Source organism: Leopardus geoffroyi, chromosome A3 (genome assembly GCF_018350155.1).
Source record: "Leopardus geoffroyi isolate Oge1 chromosome A3, O.geoffroyi_Oge1_pat1.0, whole genome shotgun sequence".
NCBI classification, from domain to species: Eukaryota; Metazoa; Chordata; class Mammalia; order Carnivora; family Felidae; genus Leopardus; species Leopardus geoffroyi.
This window is the reverse complement of record NC_059336.1, coordinates 121,374,595-121,391,917: the sequence shown is the minus strand read 5'-3', so window position 1 is coordinate 121,391,917 and position 17,323 is coordinate 121,374,595. Positions and strand designations below refer to the sequence as shown.

Genomic DNA, 17,323 nt, shown 5'->3' with positions numbered 1-17,323 from the left:
GCTTGGTATCTATGACCACCTACCATCAAACAATTCTTGATACGGTTCAACTACGGATTTGTCTTTTTTCTGGGATCAAATAAGAGGGGAAATTTCAAGACAAAACACTGACATGTTTTACAAAAAGCTACAAGTTTATTCACATAACATATTCTAACAGGTATCAAAGTCTCAAGCAGGTTGTTTTGAATCTCAATTAAGAAATCACAACATTCAGTATTAATTTAAAAACAAAAAAAGGGTGATGGTGGTTATTCATGGGTTTTAGTCCAAAATGAAAATGCAGAAAACGTTTATTTTGGTGGATCTGTGTTGATGCCGTATTTCTCCTTGAGAAGCTTCAACTGTTCTTCCTTCTTTTTTGTGTCCATCTTCTGAAATGCCTGAAAATGTGGTAAGCACCAAAGTTAACTTACTGACCTGTAGGTGAAATGAATTTCACCAATAGCATTAGCCAGAAAAGAACACACAGTATACTCTACCCGCCTGCCCCACGGTACACTAATTCTTACATGGGCTCTCCGGGTGATGAGGACAGTGACTAATACTTACCCTGTTGGCATTATAGTACAAAACCACCAGGTATCTGTTACAAACATTGAATCCCGAAAGGTGATCACATGCGTTTTTGGCATCAAAGATGTCTTCATAGACCACATAAGCTGTTCCTCTGGTTTCAGGTGTGTTCCCCCTGCAGCGTGAAATCAGACTTAATTAAAATACACATTTACCCGAGTTAGGAAGGACAACGGGTCTGAGGTTGGTGTCGAGAATAACTATCATGACTTCCAGTCTTTGACAAAACCTCAGATGTGAGGCCTTCTGGCCAAGCACCTGTGATTTCATATGTGAGAGCATTTCCTGGGGGTTGTGGCTTTCTTTAAGTTTGCTATGGCCAAACCAAGAAAGAAAGAAAGATATGGAGATTTCTACAGAAATTACGATTCCATGAAAGATTTTAAAGGGACGAAGAAGACTGGTATCTTGCAGAGTGCAAAGTGATTTTAGAATATAAAGAATTTCTTTGGGTTGAGTTCCATGGAGTTTTGTCACTGACCTGTGTTCCTGAACTATGAAACATGAATACTGGGCTATGGAATAGTTTCTCTTTATAAATAAACTAATAAATACCGTGGGGAAAAAAATTAACCGGAGCATTGATAGCTGAATAACAACTGTCTTTTAAACTACTAACCAGAGAAGATTAAGGATAGTAAGTTGAAGTTTTAAGTATTTTGAGATCAACCTGAACACCATTACAGGAAATAAACATTATAGATAGGTATGCTGGATAAGCCTACTATTTCTTGAATTGAGGTAATTTTTGTTTTGAAGTAAAACAGCTACAGGTTGAACTTGCTCTGTCGGGACTACTGCTGCAGCTGCCAAAGAACCAGCTTGAAACTGTCACGGTCTTCCGTGTACACTGTTCCAGTCTTTCTTACTTCCCATACTAAGAACCAGTTCCCAGTCTCAAGCTGAAAAGTACCGTACTTAGGGGTGATGGCTCCTATTAGTCAGTCATCAAAGTCTAGAATGAGGTTTTTCTTAGTGTGCATTTACGCAGCAGAATGAAAACTTAAGTTATTTACCACAATTACCCCGTTACTAGTCCCTTGTTTCTAAAGATTTTGATTTTTTACCGCACTATTAGTTTCAATACTCCAAGACAAGCCCGTCTCCATGTTTCTGAGCAGTATTCTACTAAGGTTTACCAAATCCATAAAAATAAAACCTATTTTGTGTCTGTAGAGCGGGGTGGGGTTGGAGGGAAGCCCCTACCAAGATGGCAAAATTATGCTATCTAGGAAAACAGACAGCCATTAATCCTTTATGGCTGGGAAAGGATGTTCTCTAATGTCGCGTTAACGTGGTTTCTCCCGCTTAGAAGATACACTCACTGCCTTTCTAAAATGCGGTAGTCAGCGCCCAGCTTTTCATACATACGTTAATAATGTATGCACTTTCATGCATTACACAGCCCTGTCTGGCTCGGGAGAAGGGCTCGGCTTTGGCAGAGACCAGAGGGAGGGCGTGTGCTTATGGCTGGGATTATCTGCCTGCCAGAGGAGAATGCTGGAAGGTCACTGGGAGTGGAAGCTGGACCTTGCTCATGGATTCGGAGCTGCTGCTTGTGTAAGTTTTCCTTGCCACCTCCTCTCTTCACCTCACCAGCTTCCTTCGGCGGGGAGGAAGGGAAGTGTGAAGAGCAACAAACTGCAGGCAGCAGATGGCCATGTGCTTGTCAGTGGGGGCAGTGGGCACAGGTCCCACTCAGCTTATGCTCCCAGTGTGATAAAGATGGACCCTTCCATCTGTGTTCTAGCCACCCAGTGCCAACTGTGGAATAAGGTTTAAGACTGTGGGCTGCCTCTCCGTCTGCCATAGTCCCTGCAGAGGGTCAAGAAAAGGTAGCAGGCCATGGGAAGGGGAGGTACCTCTTTAAATGTGACCTAGGATGTGGCTACAGTCTTGGGCCCCGGTCACAGTTTATGCTTCCTATAAAAGGGTTAGGAAGAGATATAAGGTGCTGGGGCGGTGGGAGGGTGCCGGTGTCACTGAATGCTTACAGGCTGTCAGGCTACAGAGGGATTTTGTAATAGTCCTTACTCTCTGGGGATAGTCTAACAACTTTTGGACCTCTTTAAGTTTTCTTTTTTTTAAGTTTATTTATTTTGAGAAAGAGAGAGAGAGATAGAGAGAGGAAGACGAGAGAGAGAATCCTAAGCAGGCTCTGCACTGTCAGCGCAGAGTCTGATGTGGGGCTCAAACTCACACAAACTCACGCAAGATCAAGGCCTGAGCAGAAATCAAGAGTCAGAGGTTTAACCAACTGAGCCACCAGGGTGCCCCTGGACCTTTTATTTTTTTATTTTATTTATTTATTTTTTTTCAACGTTTATTTATTTTTGGGACAGAGAGAGACAGAGCATGAACGGGGGAGGGGCAGAGAGAGAGGGAGACACAGAATCGGAAACAGGCTCCAGGCTCCGATCCATCAGCCCAGAGCCTGACGTGGGGCTCGAACTCACGGACCGCGAGATCTGACCTGGCTGAAGTCGGACGCTTAACCGACTGCGCCACCCAGGCGCCCCTCCCTTGACCTTTTAAAAACAAATTTGTTTGTTTGTTTATTTAAGTAATCTCTACAACCAACGTGCAGAATCACATGCTCTTCCTACTGAGCCAGACAGGTGCTCCAACTTTTCACTTTTAATTTTTAATAATGCATTAGCTGGGGGGGAAGGGGGGGAGCAATGCATTAGCTATGAAAGTTGGGGAATACCCAAAGAAAAAAACACTGCTCCAAAGATTTTGCCAAAATGTCTATTTTTCCTTTGGAATAAAAACATAAAAAAACCTTAATATTTTAGTTCTTGCTAACTGGGCAAAGAAGACCTTATATTTCATTTTACTCTCACACCATGCACCCAACAAGTGTTAATGAGCATTTGAAAAGTGGAGGTCTACTTTCTCCCACATATTCTCTCATACATCCTTTCTCCTGGAAGCTAAAAAACAAAACAAAACAAAACAAAAGCATCTCTTCCTCACATCTTAGGAACTAGAATAGGGATGGGCACTAACCCCATTTTAAAGATTCTCATCTCAAGTGTCCCAGCTCCTAATTAACAACCTAGTATCTTAACCATATTGTAACTTTGATTTTTAAAAGTATGTACTTATACCTACTGTAGGGTAGGCACTGAGCCAACATTATTCTCTTGATTGGTGGTAAATCTTAGAGTAGGAATAAGAAAACCTAATCATGTGACAACCTCTCTTGAGCTTTGGTTGCTTCATGTGTCAAATAACGTTATCAGGCTGTATCACCTGCCCTACACCTTACATGTTTTAATAATCGAAAAAGGTAAAAGGTATGAAAGAGCTTTAAAAAGTTCAAAGCACCAGGGGCACCTGGGTGGCTCAGTCAGTTAAGCATCCAGCTTCAGCTGAGGATATGATCTAGAGGTTCACGAGTTAAAGCCCAGCATCAGGTTCTCTGCTGTCAGCACAGAGCTCTCTTCAGATCCTGTCTCCACCCCTTCCCCACTCACGCTCTCTCTCCCTCTCTCAAAAATGAACATTAAAAATTTTTTCAAAAAAATAGAAGAGAAGCAGTAAAAAGTTCAAAGCACCAAGTGTCTGCTATATACCAGGTAGGCTGATCAATCATCCTAGTTTGCCCAAGACTGTCCAGATTTTGGCACTGAAAGTCCACATCCCAGAAACCATGGTCCTGGGCAAACTGGGAAGGTTGGTCACCCTGGTGCTAGGTGGCAAATATGTGATAAAGCATGAACACAGCTAGGGAACAGAAAAACATCTGTTTCTTAATCTATTAATTTAGACCCAAGTTCCTGAACACCAAACTTTTATGAATTTATTCAACAAATATATATTGTGTTCTTGGGGTGCCTAGATGGCTCAGCTGATTAAGCGTTGGACTCTTTGATTTCAGCTCAGGTCATGATCTCACTGTTCGTGAGTTTGAGCCCCACATCACGCTGTGCTGACAGCGTGCAGCCTGCTTGGGATTGTCTCCCTCTCTCTTTGCCCCTCCTCCCCTTGCTCTCTCTCAAAAAAATAAATACAAATTTACAAAATATATACTGTGTTCTTTCTGTATGACAGGCACTGGAAATATAATAGTGAAAAAGACAAGCATCATCCCTCCCTTCAAGGACCTTTATTCAAGTGGGAGAAAGATAAATAATTACAGACAAGAAATCTTATTAAGGAAGCAGACGGAGATGAATGGGAGGACAGGGGATTACTTAAAGCTAGGGTGGTCAGGGTAAACTTCTGAGAAGGTGATGATGAGGCTGAGACCTGAAGAATGAGGAGCCAGACAGGAGATGAGCCAGGTGACAATCATTCCAGATGGAGGGAACAGAGTACAAAGGCCCTGAGCTACTGTGCAGCCTTCTACACATGCCACTGCTTAATTATCTGTCCTTTTACCTTGGCTTTCTGAAACTCTCTCTAATCTCACTGTGGACCATCAATACATTTTATAACACTTTCAAAGTCAAGTACAACCACTTTCTATATTATTCATTTACTTAGATAACTGGGGTGTTTAACATGAATCAGGCACAACAGCTGTCAACACAAAATGAAAAGAATATATATGGTACCTGCCCTAGGAGCTCACAGGCTGGCAGGAGAGACCAGGAAATACACAGACAACAACAAAATCACCTGTTAGGAGAGTTTCACAGAAGGTGCTGTGGGAGCATAGAGAGGGGTGGCTAACACACACGAGAAGGAAATACTCCATGACAAAGTGCTTTCACAGGAATGATCTAATTTGATCCTTACTAGAATTCCTTTAAGAACACAGGTTAGGAAGATTGTGTTTCATAAGTAATTGAAGCTCAGAGGGGTTAAATATTTTGCCCAGTTATACGCAACTAGCAAATGTCCAGCTAGTATCTGAACTTAGGTCTTACAACCAATTCAGTAAATTTATCATACTGCCTCCATGTTAAAAACTGAAAGGCACTAGATTACCTTACATGTGAGGGTACAGAAAACCAAAAAGTGGGACACCTTGTCCAGGGTCACAGGGCCTGAAGCAGAATCTTGTTTCCTGACCTCCAAGTCAGGGGATCTTCTGTATGACATTCTTGTATGTCTAGGACAGGGTTTCTTAACCTAGGTTTCATGTACCCCCTGAAATCATATGCAAAATTTTGTATTCTTCTGTAGAAAGGGTCCAAAGCTTTCACTAAATATCCAGAGGACTGAGACTTCCTAAAGAGAATGGCTAGTCTATAACACTTCATTTCTATCCCTACTTGAGTACCAATGATGATGTATTGCTAGCACTTGGTTTACTTTCTGGAGGGACAGTGATCATTTCAAAGGACAGTCCTCAAGATCTCAAAGAGTTCTTAAAAAAAAAAAAAAGAAAGGAAAGAAAAAAATCTCTCAGAATGTTAAAAGCCAAGAAGAAGCTCTCAGGTCATTAAGGAAAATTTATTAAGAAAGAGATAGTCAGGGGTGCCTGGCTGGCTCAGTCGGGGAGGAGCATGAGACTCTTGATATAAGAATCATGCTGAGTGTACAGATTACTAAAAAATAAAGAAATAAACTTAAGGAAAAAAATAAAAAGAAATCCTTCCAAATGGACTCTTAGGTAAGTAGAATGTCAGTGGCTATGAATCTGAGTAGTGTCAATATTCAGTTTAGAATCAGAAGTTTTATCACTAAATAGCTGTGTGAATCTAGAAAGGTACTTGTACTCTGTGGGCCTCAAAATAGTCTCACCTGTGAAACAGAGTATCAACTCCACACAGGGCTGTAGTACTGGTCATGGAAATAAAAGCACCTGTTACAATAAATGGCATTTTGTAGATGTTCAATAAATACCATTTGAAGATATGAACACCAATTTTTAGATTAAAACACGAATTTGTGTTGCAATTATTCTCCCCTTTTAAATCTTCAATAGAAAAAGATAAATAAATTTCAACAGAAAGCTATAGCTAAAAAAGAAAAAAGAGAGCTGTAGTTGAAAAAAAAAATCATTTTTTTCAGTTACTTGTTACTTAGTTTATTCAGAAATTCTGAGTAAAGGAGACACCAAAGCAAATTAGAGTTAATGGACATAAAAAAACAGAGTATTGTATCTGACTTTACAAATAATAGTTATGCTATTATGTTAGTTCTTTCTTTTCCCACCCATTCCCCTGAAACCATTCATTACTGCTTCAAGCCTTCTCTAATTTCACTACTATCCTTGGCTCTCACTGAGCTGGATCAGGAGGGTCTCATGTTTTTCCATACAAAATAAATAAATAAATCTCATTTCTCAGATTCCAATCTATTTAGTCTCTAGGCTCTTGGTTAGACCCTGTTGTCAGCTATAATTGAGATTATACAATCATTTTCCTGAAATGACATTTCAAAAGTCTCAGTAAGACTCACACTCGAATTTGACGAATAGGTCCATATTTTCCAAATATATCATACATTTCTTCAGCTGTGATTTTGTACGGCAAATTTCTTATGTATAAAATCCGATTTACTTCAGGTGGAAGTCGAATCTAAAATGAGAAATATGTACTATTATTGTAATCAGGGGCAGGAGTGCTACCACCTAAAATAAACTTCTCATAATTATAAATTCTCACAGTAAAACAAAAACACAACAAAAAAACATAATAGTCAAGAATAAGAATTATTAAAAAATAATAAGAATTATAATCTGAAATTATTTTCTGAAAATAGCATGCTTTTCAGAAAATCAACTGGGCTCTCGTTTTAGGGAGTACGCAGTTCAACACGGATTTCCAACCTCATTTAAAAATTTTTTTTTTCAACGTTTATTCATTTTTGGGACAGAGAGAGACAGAGCATGAACGGGGGAGGGGCAGAGAGAGAGGGAGACACAGAATCGGAAACAGGCTCCAGGCTCTGAGCCATCAGCCCAGAGCCTGACGCGGGGCTCGAACCACCCAGGCGCCCCCCAACCTCATTTAAAAGTCCACAATGCCTTAGACACATAGGGGAATGAAGGGAACTCTTCCTGTTTCTTACACAATAAAACTCCCACTGATGACTCTTATCTGGTCTTTTTAAGAACCTGTTACATTAATGATATCTTCTCCCTCTTGAATTTAGTGTTCCCTTCACTATGACCTTCTATTCCTCCAATGAGCAGCTGCTTATGTCCTGCCAACTGTTACACAAAACTAAATACTTATTTGGATCCCTCGTTGTTCATTCATCAATATTTACTGAGCACCTTCCTTTTGTATATACCAGGCTAGGTATTAGGATTAAACAGTGAAGGAAAAAAGACAAGGTTTCTGCCTTCCCTGAACTTATTAGCTCTCTACTTATTATCCTATTTTGTTTTTTTTTCCCCTCTCAGTCAAGCATCTGGAAAGATAAAGTTTATTCTCACTACTTCATATTCTTTCCTTCACTGATACTCATCAACGTACCACAACCTAGCTTCCACCCCAGCACTATGACGAAATGCTCTTATTCACTAAGACCTCTTCACTGCAGTGTTCAATTCTCATCACACTTAACTTCTCTGGGGCTTCTGACACTGTTGACTATTACTTTCTTGACAACAATGACACTATTTCCTTGGCTTCCCCCTAACTGTCTGGCTAGTTCTTCTCATTCTTGTCATTAACATATGCTCTTCAACAGAATTTTACTTTTAGACTTTTCTTTTTTTTAAGTTTATTTATTTATTTGGGGGGGGGGGTGGCAGAGAGAGAGGGAGAGAGAATTGCAAGCAGGCTCCGCACTATCAGCATAGAGCCCCTGAACCACGAGGTCACGACCTGAAATGAAATCAAGTCGAACACTTAACTGACTCAGCCACCCGGGCGCCCCCAGACTTTTCTTTACCTTTGTATACTGTCCTTAAGTCCACATTCTCTTTGGTCTCTTAATGACAACACATGGTTTCCACAGTAAGTGGATGACTCTTCGATATAAATCTCCCATCCAGGGTTCACTCCTGTGTTATTCACATATTCAACTACACACTGGATATTAATTTGCTCAAAACTATTAAGCTGGCAACTATTTCAGACATTAAACTAAGTGCTGTATAAAAGGAAAAAGAGGAGGGGCACTGGGTGGCTCAATTGCTTAAGCAGTGGACTTTGGCTCAGGTCATGATCTCAAGGTTCATGAGTTCAAACCCCACATCAGGCTCTCTGCTGTCAGCACAGAGGCTGCTTTGGATCCTGTCTCCTCTCTCTGCCCCTCCCGTGCTGGTTCCCTTCTCTCTCTCTCTCTCTAAATAAATAAATAAATAAACTTAAAAAAAAAAAAAAAAAGGAAAGAAAAAAAATACTTCTTCCTTGCCCTCAAACTAGTAGTAGTGACAAATGGTCAACAAATAAGTATAATAAAGTTTTAGATTTAAAATTCAAGACTGCCTTCAAATAGACAATCAGCACTGCCAATTATAATACACGTCTCTAGTACATCTGCTTTCTCACTCTGTAAGACACTGTATCACACTTACTCTTTTCTCCTCAAGCCTTACCACCACCACTCCTTCTAACATCTGAGTTGGGCTATAACCTCTTCCCTGCCCATCTCAGGAGATGATCTTGGCTCTTCCTTATTGAAAAAATATCTGACTAAATGGTAAGTACCTTATAGTCCTATCACTAAACCCATCAATCTAAATTCATCCATATCCACCCCTCTCCCTCTCATTATTATGCCAACCTTCATCTATTCAAAACCTTAACTCCTGAACTTACTTCATCTTTCTCCCACATCATCAGTTTCCCCCACACTACTGAATCATTCTCTCTGGCATGCAAATACACCTCGTATCACACATCTTGAAAGAGAGAAGATATCAACCATCATCCAATCTCTCTGCTTCCTATTGACATGAAAACTTGTGGAAACAGCTGTCTCCATTTTCTTAACTTTCATCCTCTTTTCATCCCACTGCAACCAACTTTTCATCCGCTAAGATGATCATCAAGGTTACCAAAATTCTGCATCTCACCATATCTAATTATGTCTTCATTACACTATATCTCTCAGCCTTATGGCTGACCTACCATCTCCCTGGGACTATTTTTCTTAGGTTCCCATATAACACCCCATTCTTTAACAGAATGTAAACAGAAGAACGCTTTTATTCACTGTTGTATCCACAATGTGTAGACTATGTCAGGCACAAAGTAGGTATTCAATAAATATAACTTCTCAGTTGTTTCTTATCTCGCAGTTTTGGTATATAGTCGGTGCTCAAAAACACTGAGTTAAAACATTAATCAAGGATCCACAAAGCTCCATGACTTGAGGAGAATCCCAGGCTCTGGTTGCCTGTGAGCTATTAGGTTATTTACTGGAGACTCGTCTGTGCTTTTGACTTTTGGGTGAAGATCCTGTCGTCAGTTCGCAGGTGCAGATCAAGCAACAAAGGCTGTAGGATTAACACTATCGCTGACACCAGAATAAGAGACCGAGAGAACTCTCAAAAGGAGTGGACGCGGAAACGTGGCTCAGGGAGCATATCCGTAAGGATGGGGCTAAGATGGAACCCCCAGTGATAAGATAGCAAATTGTGGGCTACCCTGGCCCGGGGACCGAGGAAGGGCAAGATACACAGCGCCACGCCGTTGAGAAACTCCAACAGCGAAGTCCTCCCCCTCTTTGGCAGAAGGCCCCGATACTCACGTTCGCCCTCTTGGCCGCTTGCATCGCCATCTTGGCGGGCTGATAAGGTTACCGCAGCAGACACTGGAATTCCTCCGGACACCTCCGGAGCTGCTCTTCAAGACCCCAACACCTCGTCAAACGCAGGACATCAACATCCACCACCGGAAGCTCTAAAACACGCCGGAATATCTCCGTCTCACGCCGAGACGTGCTTACGTAATATCCCCTTTCGAAAAGACTCCGGGGCAAAACGAGCCTGAGATGACAAAGAGGCGGGGCGGATAGTTGAAAGGTGAGGATTCAAGACGGGGCTGAGCTGTGCACCGGAAAGGGCGGGGCCTGGGCTTAAGAAGGGGAGGTGTTCCTGTCACGGCAGCCTTGAGCAAAGGAAGCTGGCCGGAGGGTGCGGGGCCTGGCCCCTGTGGGGCGCGCGCGGCGGTACCCGGGGACTGGTGTGTGGGCCCGGTCCTCCAGCGCTGGACAAAGCTGGGCTTACGGGGTTGTGGCACGTGGGGTTGTGGCCGACTCTGTCCCCGTACCCGGAACCCCCGACCCTGAAGTTGAGCACTCCTGTAACGCCTGCGGCGACGCCAGCCCCGACCCCCACCTCATCCCCGCCCCGGCTGCCTCAGCGATCTGGGGCCGCCCGCCGAAGTGAGAAGGCCGCCCTTTAGCTCTACTTTCTTTTTATTTCCCTAGATTGGCTTTACACGGGTCAGTTGACGAGTTCGGGGAAGGGCCAATGGGTTACAGGGCGGCCAGGAGTCGCACCCGATCTCCTTCCTGCGTACTGTGAACTTTGTCCAAGTTTGCCCTGGGAAGGCCTGAGTACTACCCCCTCCTCCTTCATTGCGGCAGTTCCAGGACGATTTTGCCCACGTTCTTGTTGCTCTCCATGTATGCATGGGCCTCTTGGATCGCAGTCACGGGGTAGACTCTGTCCAAAACCGGCACTAGACGTTGTGGGCTCTCCGTGGAGAAGTGGGGCAGAATCTGTTTTGTGAAAGCCTCCACCAGCATTTGCTTGTACTTAAAATAAGGAAAAGGAGACCATTAGGCTAGACAGAGACTTTACCTTGCTACTCCCCATCCTGCTTATTTATTAGCTTTTGTGCTCTCTCTGAAACGTGTACACATCTGAAAATGCACACGGGTACCTAACTCCTTTACTACCAGCTTGTATGTGCATGCCCCTAAATGTATAACCACTCTTCTGTAGCAGATAAAGACGGAATCCTGGACTAAAATATTAGTGGCACAGGGGCGCCTGGGTGGCTCAGTCGGTTGGGCAGCCGACTTCAGCTCAGGTCATGATCTCGCGGTCCGTGAGTTCGAGCCCCGCGTTGGGCTCTGTGCTCACAGCTCGGAGCCTGGAGCCTGTTTCAGATTCTGTGTCTCCCTCTCTCTGACCCTCCCCCGTTCACGCTCTGTCTCTCTCTGTCTCAAAAATAAATAAACATTAAAAAAATAAATAAATAAAAAATAAAATATTAGTGGCACAGACAACAGGACTGTTCTTAAGGGTTTAAAGGAGTTGGGCCACAGAACGGGCTTCTATAGGCTGAGTTCAAAAGGGATGTTTAAGCTCTGCTATCCCACAGGTGTGAAAACGTAGGCTGGGAAACATTCCCAAATCTGGCACCTGCTAAAGTGCCACACAGAGAAGGTTTCAGTAATATATAATATGTTGAAGGTCCAGCCTTAACTAACCTTACTCACCTAAGCGGCTTTATATCACACTGAGAAGAGTTCTGCCTTTGGAGACAACCTGTATTTCCTAATATTGTCAATGCTTCATTCATTCTGTTACAAAGGTTAAATAATATGTGAGGGATTAGTTACTTTCTTTCCAGGATGTTGAGACTTCTGACCAATTTTAATTAGTTCTGTGAAAATGATTACTTATTTATCCATAGTGGGGCAGGTTTCTACATGGGCTGTCTAACAGAAGATGTGTCAGATCTAACTTTTTTGTAGTTATGTAAACAAATCACACTTTTCTGGGCAATAAAATCATGTTTTCTTTTCATTCATCATTCACCTTTTCGTCCCTTGATCTCAGCAGAGTGGTGATCAGACTTCCTCGTTTAAAAAGTAGCTTTGAAAGTAGAGGTCCATTGATGTCATTTCCTCCCATCAGACCATAGAGAACCCAGCGACCGTCAAGAGCCAGGCAGTTGACATTTTTCTCCCAGTAGGATCCACCTATGCAGTCTAGAATAAGGTTGACTCCAGCACCTTTCACATGAAATACAGATTTGTAGTGCTAGTCAGACACAGAAAGCTTTGTGCAAAGTAAGATTCCATGGTATATTTGTGAATATATGGATATGTACATGTATACAATGTATAGGTTAGAACTAGAAACACTGCTCAAAGAAACATTGCTGTAAATGGAGTTTAGACAGCTGAATTCTATCATACATGTGTGCTATAGTTCATCTTTTATGATTCCTAGCCACAGCAAGAGGGAAATGGGGCAACACCATGACCTGGTATCTCTCTTGATCCCCATGTAAGTATAGAACCCACTGGCACCCAAGCATGAAAGAGAAAGAACAGGGGATATCCACCCAGTCTACAGAGCAGGCTAATTCACATCTAAATTATGAAGTGTCTGTACTGGGTTGTCTGAATCATTTTACTAGCTTTGGTTTCATCTCTCCTTTTCGACTCAAAATGGAAAAGGGATGACCCCAAAATATACAGATTTGGCTTTGGAATACAGAGGCTTACCCATTTGGGGAGCTACCATCCTACCCCTCCTATGACCAGCACTAAACTGGTCTCTGCCCTACGCTCCTGGTAACTCACTGCAGAGTGACTTGGAAGAAGAGGTCCTGGATAATTCCGGGCCAATTCTTTGGTTTATCCACTTTTTAAAATGAGTAGGAATCATATCACTTACAAGAATGCACACAGAAACATTTTAGTCCTAAATACTGTCTGCCTGTCTCCAGAGGTCAAACACCAGAGTACTAGAAATTGGCCAGGGCAGCTGTTGGGCATTTAGCAGAGGCAAGACAGATCCAGAGTACTGGCAACCTTCAGGCTGGTGAGGATTTTGTTTAATCACCTCTGAAATTCCTGTTGAGCTGCAGAAGCTATTGTTTACCTTTGGTGAATTTCAGTGTTGCTTCAGAAAAATCCTCTTCTTTGTAATTGAATCCAGCAGCTGCTCCAAGCTTCTCTGCCATCTGAAGCTTGTGCTGGGAGCCAGCTGTGACTAGAGGAATAGCTCCAGCCATCCGGGCGAGTTGGATGGCAGCTGTGCCCACACCACTTGATCCTGCATGGATTAGCACAGAGTCTCCAGCCTGAACGTGTCCTGTGACACAAAGTACAGGAACCATTCTCTTTACTTTGCAAGTGTTACACATTCCCCACGCAGGCATATTCTGCCACATGTGCCTGGCCCTGGACCACCGAATGCCAAATCTCTTGCTCTCTTCAGAGTGCTCGACAATTCTTTTTTTGTTTTCCTGCCTCTTGTCAAAGTGGGAAACAACCTTTTGAAACAGCTATTAGCAGCCACATCCATAATCTATATTTTCCTTATGAAGTAATACCGAGATGCACATCTCTGACATATACCTTAATAAGTAAGAAGTAACTGCTCTTCCCACTGTCACCACCTGCGGCCAGTCCCTCTTTAGTCTGAAACTGGCCTCCAGCTGGTCTCAGTGATCCAGGCACCATGGACAACCACCAGGCTTCTCTTCCTGAAATGGAGCTTTCATTATGTCACTTTCTCCTCAAAATGTAAAGTGGTTCTCAGTTGGCTTTTGCATCCAGTCCAGACAATGTGCCACTCAAGGCCACTACAACCCAGTCCGAGTCTCATCTGTCACAGATAATAATCATTGTCCTTCACTCTGAGTGGAGCAGCCAATCTCACCTTGACACTCTCTTAAGCTGCCTTGGCCTGCCTTCTGTCCACCTCAACTTTACTCACCCTTCAAGTCCTTCTCTTCCAGAAAGCTCTCTCTGACCACGCTTACCCATGCTAACTGTTGCCATCTGGAGTTTCTATTGTAGTTGGAGACAGGGCCACCTGCTGAACTCTATGGTTCTATGTGCATGACTGGTCTTCCCAGTTTCACTGAGCTCCCTCATGGCAGGGACCAAGTCTTCTTAGGCTCCCTCCCATCAGAGGGATTGGGAAGAATAAAAGTTGATTGAATAGCCCCTGGTGCTGCATCAGGCTCACAGAGAGAAGCTCGGCAGGACTGTGAGAAGCTGGGACTACTGGGGGGCCTACAGTGTGAAGATGTGCACAGGCCTTCTATCCAGTGCTTTCCAGGCTCAATCTACCAACCATGATTTTCAGCCTCAACATCAGGCCATTGCTAACGTGGTATGAGGACCTGATACTACAAGCAGTACATTAGGGTGGGGTGCTGGGGTTGGGTGTGACTCAGTAGCCAGGCCAAAGCTGCCTCTGAGGGCTGATGGGTTTTGAGGTGGCTGAGTCAGGAAGTAACTAAGCCACACTGTATGGAGCGAGCACGGTGCAGGGGGCCTCCTCACCCAAGAGATGTAACAGCTGGAAGGCGGTAAGCCAGGCCTCTGGGATGGCTGCAGCCTGGGACAGGGTCAGTCCTGCTGGAATAGGCATGAGGAGCCCTTCAGGGACGGTGACATACTGAGCCTGTCCCCCACCAGGCAGCAGAACCATGACTGGGTCCCCAATCTTCCAGTGCCCCTGGCAGGCGGGCCCCAGCGCTGCTATGTGTCCAGATGCCTCCAATCCCAAAATGCTGCTGGCTCCCGGGGGTGGGGGATACTGGCCTTGTCTCTGCAGAAAGAGGGGTGCACTAAGTGGTGAGCATGATCAGAAATGTGTGTGTCACCATCCCTGGCTCTCTTCCAATGGCCCCTCTTTTTCTCAGAAAAAATAGGATAAAGTCAGGTTTTGCTAAGTCAGCACAGGAGACAGGAGAAGTAATTCAGATACTGTAAGTCACATAATAGGTGGATGTCAGAAGTGGTTGGGTCCTTAGCTATTTACTTCATCAAAACACCTTGTTTTACAAAGAGAGAAACTGAGACCTGCACAGGAAAATGCCTTGTCCAAGGTCACAAAGTAAATCAGTAGCAGGACGAGGAACAAAACCGTGGACTCCTTAAAGATAGTTTTCACATATCAAGTACCAGGCTTTGTACTCACTCACTGCAAGCCTCAGAAGCCTCTGACTGGAGGTTTCAGACCAGATGGGCTGAACTAAGACTGCACTAGAACCATTTGGGGAGCTTTTTCAAAGTACATATGCCTGGGTTGTGGTAATGTTTATTTTGGAAAAGTGGCCCAGGTGACTCTGGTACACATTTCTCAATTACCCTAATCAATGCAACTGTCTCAGTTTAGTGCTTCAAAGAGCAGAAAAAAGAAGATTCCTAGAGTACAGTCCCGTGCCAGCTCCAGGACCCTCAGAGCTGAAAGAATGCAGAACTTTGGAGCCACACCAGACCTCAGTTTGAATTACAGCTGCCCTGATTATTAGTGTTCTGAGTATTGCTTAACCTCTCTGACTCTCAGTTAATCTGTATAATACAAATGGTAAACAGGGTTGCCAGAAGAGTAAATGAGATACAGCAAGGCCTCACACACACACACACACACACACACACACACACACACACCCCACACGCTCAACAAATGGTAGTCCCCATCTCCTTATGTGGAAGCCTGAGCAGGCAATAGATTAACACAGAGTAGATGCCGCTTTGCAAATATCCCTATATATTGTGTAAACAAAGGAGGCTAAATGGTTCTTTGTCTTAGAACCCCCGGCACACATTCTGCAGACATATCATGAAGACTGTTACTGGCAGTGCCATAGGTCATTCCTTTTATCTGTCTGGTGAATATTTCTCTAAGGCCCCGAAGCCCCTCCCTGACCCTTGGGTACCTGGAGTAAGTCTGCCCGGTTCAGGGCGCTGGCCGCCACTTTCAGGAGGACTTCACTTTCTACTGGGCTGGGCTTGGCCACCTCCTTCAAGTAAAGGTTTTCTGGTCCTCCCGGCTTGTCAAAGTGCACAGCTAACATGTTCTCTGAGGACACTGTAGAAGCAAGGGAGGGAGCCCGAGGTCCTTCGGAGAGCGCAGCTCCTAACCCGACGCTGCAGCGCCCCCTGTCGGCCAGCGGCTTCCCTTAAAAAGTGGTCTCCAGGACGTCCGGCCCGCGCCGCGCCCCGCTCTCCTTCCCTGGAGGTCCCAGCCTCCCGCACACGGACCCCTTGCAGAGGACTCTGGTTAGGCCAAGGTGGCGCTGTCCCGGCTAGGATGCAGCGTAGGGGGAAGACACAGAAGAGCGTGAGGCAAGTTGCGCTCCCTCTGAGTTGGAACCCACCCCCACCCCGCCTCACCCGCCCGGGTGTGAGTTCCTGGACACTTACTGGGGCCGGGCTCTCCGCTGCTCCGCGCGGCGCGGTCCTGCGCTCCCTCGGGTCCCTGGAGCAGAAGAACCCTGGAGTCCGGGACAGCCTCGGCCACGACCGCGAAGGACTGCTGGACTCCGGACAGAGCCAGGGGTGGGACTGACCTGGACCAACCCTCCTCTTCCTTCTCCTTCTCCCCCACCTTGCAAAGATAGTGATAGCGAATCAGATTCTCTATTCATTTGAGCCTCGGAAACTAGTCTTTCTTCGGTTGGCCGGAAATCCTGTTATAGTCTCACTTCCAGAAGAGAAAACTTCCTTCTCTCTAGAGAACTAGTCTCTTGGCCGGCGATCGGTCCATTTTCCACCCAGGCCAGGCTTTTAACTCACTGACACTGTAGGGCCAGCATCTTGAGTATGGTTGGGCAAGATGGGTGCAGCTGACAGAATTGAGGAGGATTGGAGAAAGGGGAAGGTAAAAGCCGTCCTGGGATCCTTACCACTTCTGCTCTTCCTCCTGGGGATGAGGGAGCAGCGCCTGGAAGATGCTGCCCAGGGAGGCAATTTTGACTGGTTAAAGTTGTATAAATAGGCTACATCAGGTTTCTCAGATTTGGCACTGTTGACATTTTGGACTAGATACATCTTTTTTTTTTTTTTTTTTTTTAATTTTTAATGTTTATTTTTGAGCGAGGGAGACAGTGTGAGTGGGGGAGGGGCAGAGAGAGAGAGAGGGAGACACAGAATTTGAAGCAGGCTCCAGGTTGGGAGCTGT

At 44.4% G+C, this 17,323-nt stretch overlaps 2 protein-coding genes across 3 annotated transcripts; both read right to left on the bottom strand.

Moving 5' to 3' along the window:
• Nucleotides 1-113: 113 nt before the first annotated feature.
• SF3B6 (splicing factor 3b subunit 6) lies at nucleotides 114-10,423 on the bottom strand. Its single transcript, XM_045447585.1, has 4 exons — nucleotides 10,186-10,423; nucleotides 6,937-7,055; nucleotides 553-691; nucleotides 114-383 (listed from the first exon to the last, which is right to left on the bottom strand). Exons 1-4 carry the CDS (start codon nucleotides 10,213-10,215, stop codon nucleotides 294-296), a joined length of 378 nt encoding a protein of 125 aa, XP_045303541.1. The 5' UTR covers nucleotides 10,216-10,423; the 3' UTR covers nucleotides 114-293.
• A 413-nt stretch (nucleotides 10,424-10,836) lies between these two features.
• TP53I3 (tumor protein p53 inducible protein 3) lies at nucleotides 10,837-16,812 on the bottom strand. Of its 2 annotated transcripts, none has more exons than XM_045447583.1 (6): nucleotides 16,567-16,812; nucleotides 16,080-16,231; nucleotides 14,698-14,965; nucleotides 13,283-13,495; nucleotides 12,209-12,405; nucleotides 10,837-11,196 (listed from the first exon to the last, which is right to left on the bottom strand). In XM_045447583.1, coding segments are annotated over exons 1-6 (1,014 nt in total). In that variant the 5' UTR covers nucleotides 16,568-16,812; the 3' UTR covers nucleotides 10,837-11,013. The 2 variants fall into 2 exon arrangements, with proteins under 2 accessions (XP_045303539.1, XP_045303540.1); XM_045447584.1 differs by having other exon boundaries at nucleotides 13,283-13,456; nucleotides 16,567-16,787.
• Between the last annotated feature and the right edge of the window lie 511 nt (nucleotides 16,813-17,323).

Bases quoted from the DNA above. Each gene is read 5' to 3' on its own strand.
- TP53I3 (XM_045447583.1), bottom strand. The intron at 14,966-16,079 runs GTACCCAAGGGT...CTCTTTCTGCAG, and splicing joins ACCGGGCAGACTTACTCCAG to AGACAAGGCCAGTATCCCCC. The intron at 13,496-14,697 runs GTGAGGAGGCCC...TTTGTGTCACAG, and splicing joins CCAGCTGTTACATCTCTTGG to GACACGTTCAGGCTGGAGAC.
- SF3B6 (XM_045447585.1), bottom strand. From the start codon at position 10,215: ATGGCGATGCAAGCGGCCAAGAGGGCGAAC. The intron at 7,056-10,185 runs GTGAGTATCGGG...TTCTCATTTTAG, and splicing joins AAGCGGCCAAGAGGGCGAAC to ATTCGACTTCCACCTGAAGT. The intron at 384-552 runs GTAAGTATTAGT...CCACATTTTCAG, and splicing joins TGTACTATAATGCCAACAGG to GCATTTCAGAAGATGGACAC.